Raw genomic sequence first — 1,724 nt, forward strand, 5'->3', positions numbered from 1 at the left:
TGTAGAGGGACTTAGGGACCATGTGACTTTTCATCCATTTCTTTCCTGCTTGAATCGTCTTGTTTTTGCCGAGTTGGACCAAGAATCACAACGAATGTTTCAAAGTGTTAGAGACAGGGATTTTCTGATCTTCTCCGATCTGTGTATTCGCATAAAAATCCATACATCATCATCATCAAAAGATTCGCCTTATCATGTTTCCTTTTCGTTTATGATTTCTCACATATGGTGGAGTGAAAAAAAAGTCAATATTTGTATGAAATCGAGAGTGAAGCGATAGGAGAAAAACAACAAAAGTTGCTCAGCGAGCACAACAAAACAGTTCGTCCTATTATTTGTCTTCTTTTTCTTCTTTTTCTCGTTTCTTTATGATTTTCTCGCTTTTGCTCGAGAGATTGTTTACAAGTTGAAGAGTTGTCGTGGTAGTATTATTTACTTCCCACTTCTTCGCATCATAAGTTATCAATACTGAGCATCTCATGTGAGAATATGTCGTCAGTATGTCTAACTGGAAATGAGATTTCCGAGAAAAAACTGGCAGGGAAACTTGAAAAAAGTTGAAATGTATTCTTTGAATCTGAAAATCGGCAATTCTAAATTAGAAACTATCAATCAAGGATGGATCAACCGGTTTGATGTTTACAACAACTTGTTAATTCGAAATTTGAAGGAAAAATAGAGTGCAAAACGTTTTCGAGAAATAATGAAATAGTCTGGGTGATACATTAGAAACTGCATCTTTAAAACTTGTATCTGATTCGGGATAACGAATAGATCAAGAAATGATCCTGATACTCAGTACATCTCTCAAACTACATTTCATAATCTTCTTTCCAAATATTCCCACTGTGATTCAGATTTCGGATAAGTGCCCTATCCTATTATTTCATTGATCTCCCCCCGAATCAACGACCAATGACGTGTTCCTATAGATCCATCACCTTCGCCTCGGCTGATCATCACTGAACAACCGCGCCGAGAGAAACACAGAAAAAGAGTAAAAGCCAACAGCTGAGAGCCGGCTGTTCAACAAACATCTCTCATTAGAGCATAATAACTACTCAAACGTATCCTTTAGTTTTTTTAGTTAATGCTTTCCCAAAGTATACAAAACGACTCACAGTTGTGTTGGATGCCATTTTTTCTGGGTGAGAATCCGCCGAGCTCATCATTCGAAGTGTTCCTGACGCTGGGCATGGCGATACTACGGCTGGATGTCGAGTCATTGTTTTCCAGGAAGAACATGATGGAGAGTTGAGTAGATGGTGTGGATAGATTTTGGTTCTTATCGTGGGTTTAATTCAAGTCTGAAAGTAGATTTAGTTGAATAAAGTGTCTAGGTTTTGTATTGTTTTTTTCAGCTAAAATTCAGGGGCAACATCAGCCAACTACAGAAAGATTCTTTCAGACCATACATCAACAATGAATGTAGCATAAGAGTTCGAACACATTTCTATTTATAGGAAACAGAAAGCCCTTCGTATTTCGCAATGTTTTTCATGAAAAAAACAGGACATACAATTTTTATGAACCATGGGCTTCATGTTTCGGCAACACGGTGTCGAAATCACAAAAAAGCTCACTTTTTAGAAATTTTCGGTTGTTAAAAGCGTTTTGAACAGCAGCTAAAAGCTGATATTCATCTGAGAACAGAATTCTGGGGGAAAGCTGTCAGGTTTCCAAAAATTGAATGGCGAAAAGGATGGTGAGACAGAATGGGTGGA

The 1,724-nt window shown here is 37.6% G+C and overlaps 1 protein-coding gene across 1 annotated transcript; it reads right to left on the bottom strand.

Annotated features, from left to right (window-relative positions):
- Positions 1–331: 331 nt before the first annotated feature.
- Positions 332–1,226, bottom strand: CBG25569 (the record flags this gene model as incomplete). Its single annotated transcript, XM_045242291.1, has 2 exons — positions 332–508; positions 1,122–1,226. 2 exons carry the CDS (start codon positions 1,224–1,226, stop codon positions 332–334), a joined length of 282 nt encoding a protein of 93 aa, XP_045098108.1.
- Positions 1,227–1,724: the final 498 nt, after the last annotated feature.

This window comes from Caenorhabditis briggsae, assembly GCF_000004555.2.
Source record: "Caenorhabditis briggsae complete genome, chrII, whole genome shotgun sequence".
Taxonomy (NCBI): Eukaryota; Metazoa; Nematoda; class Chromadorea; order Rhabditida; family Rhabditidae; genus Caenorhabditis; species Caenorhabditis briggsae.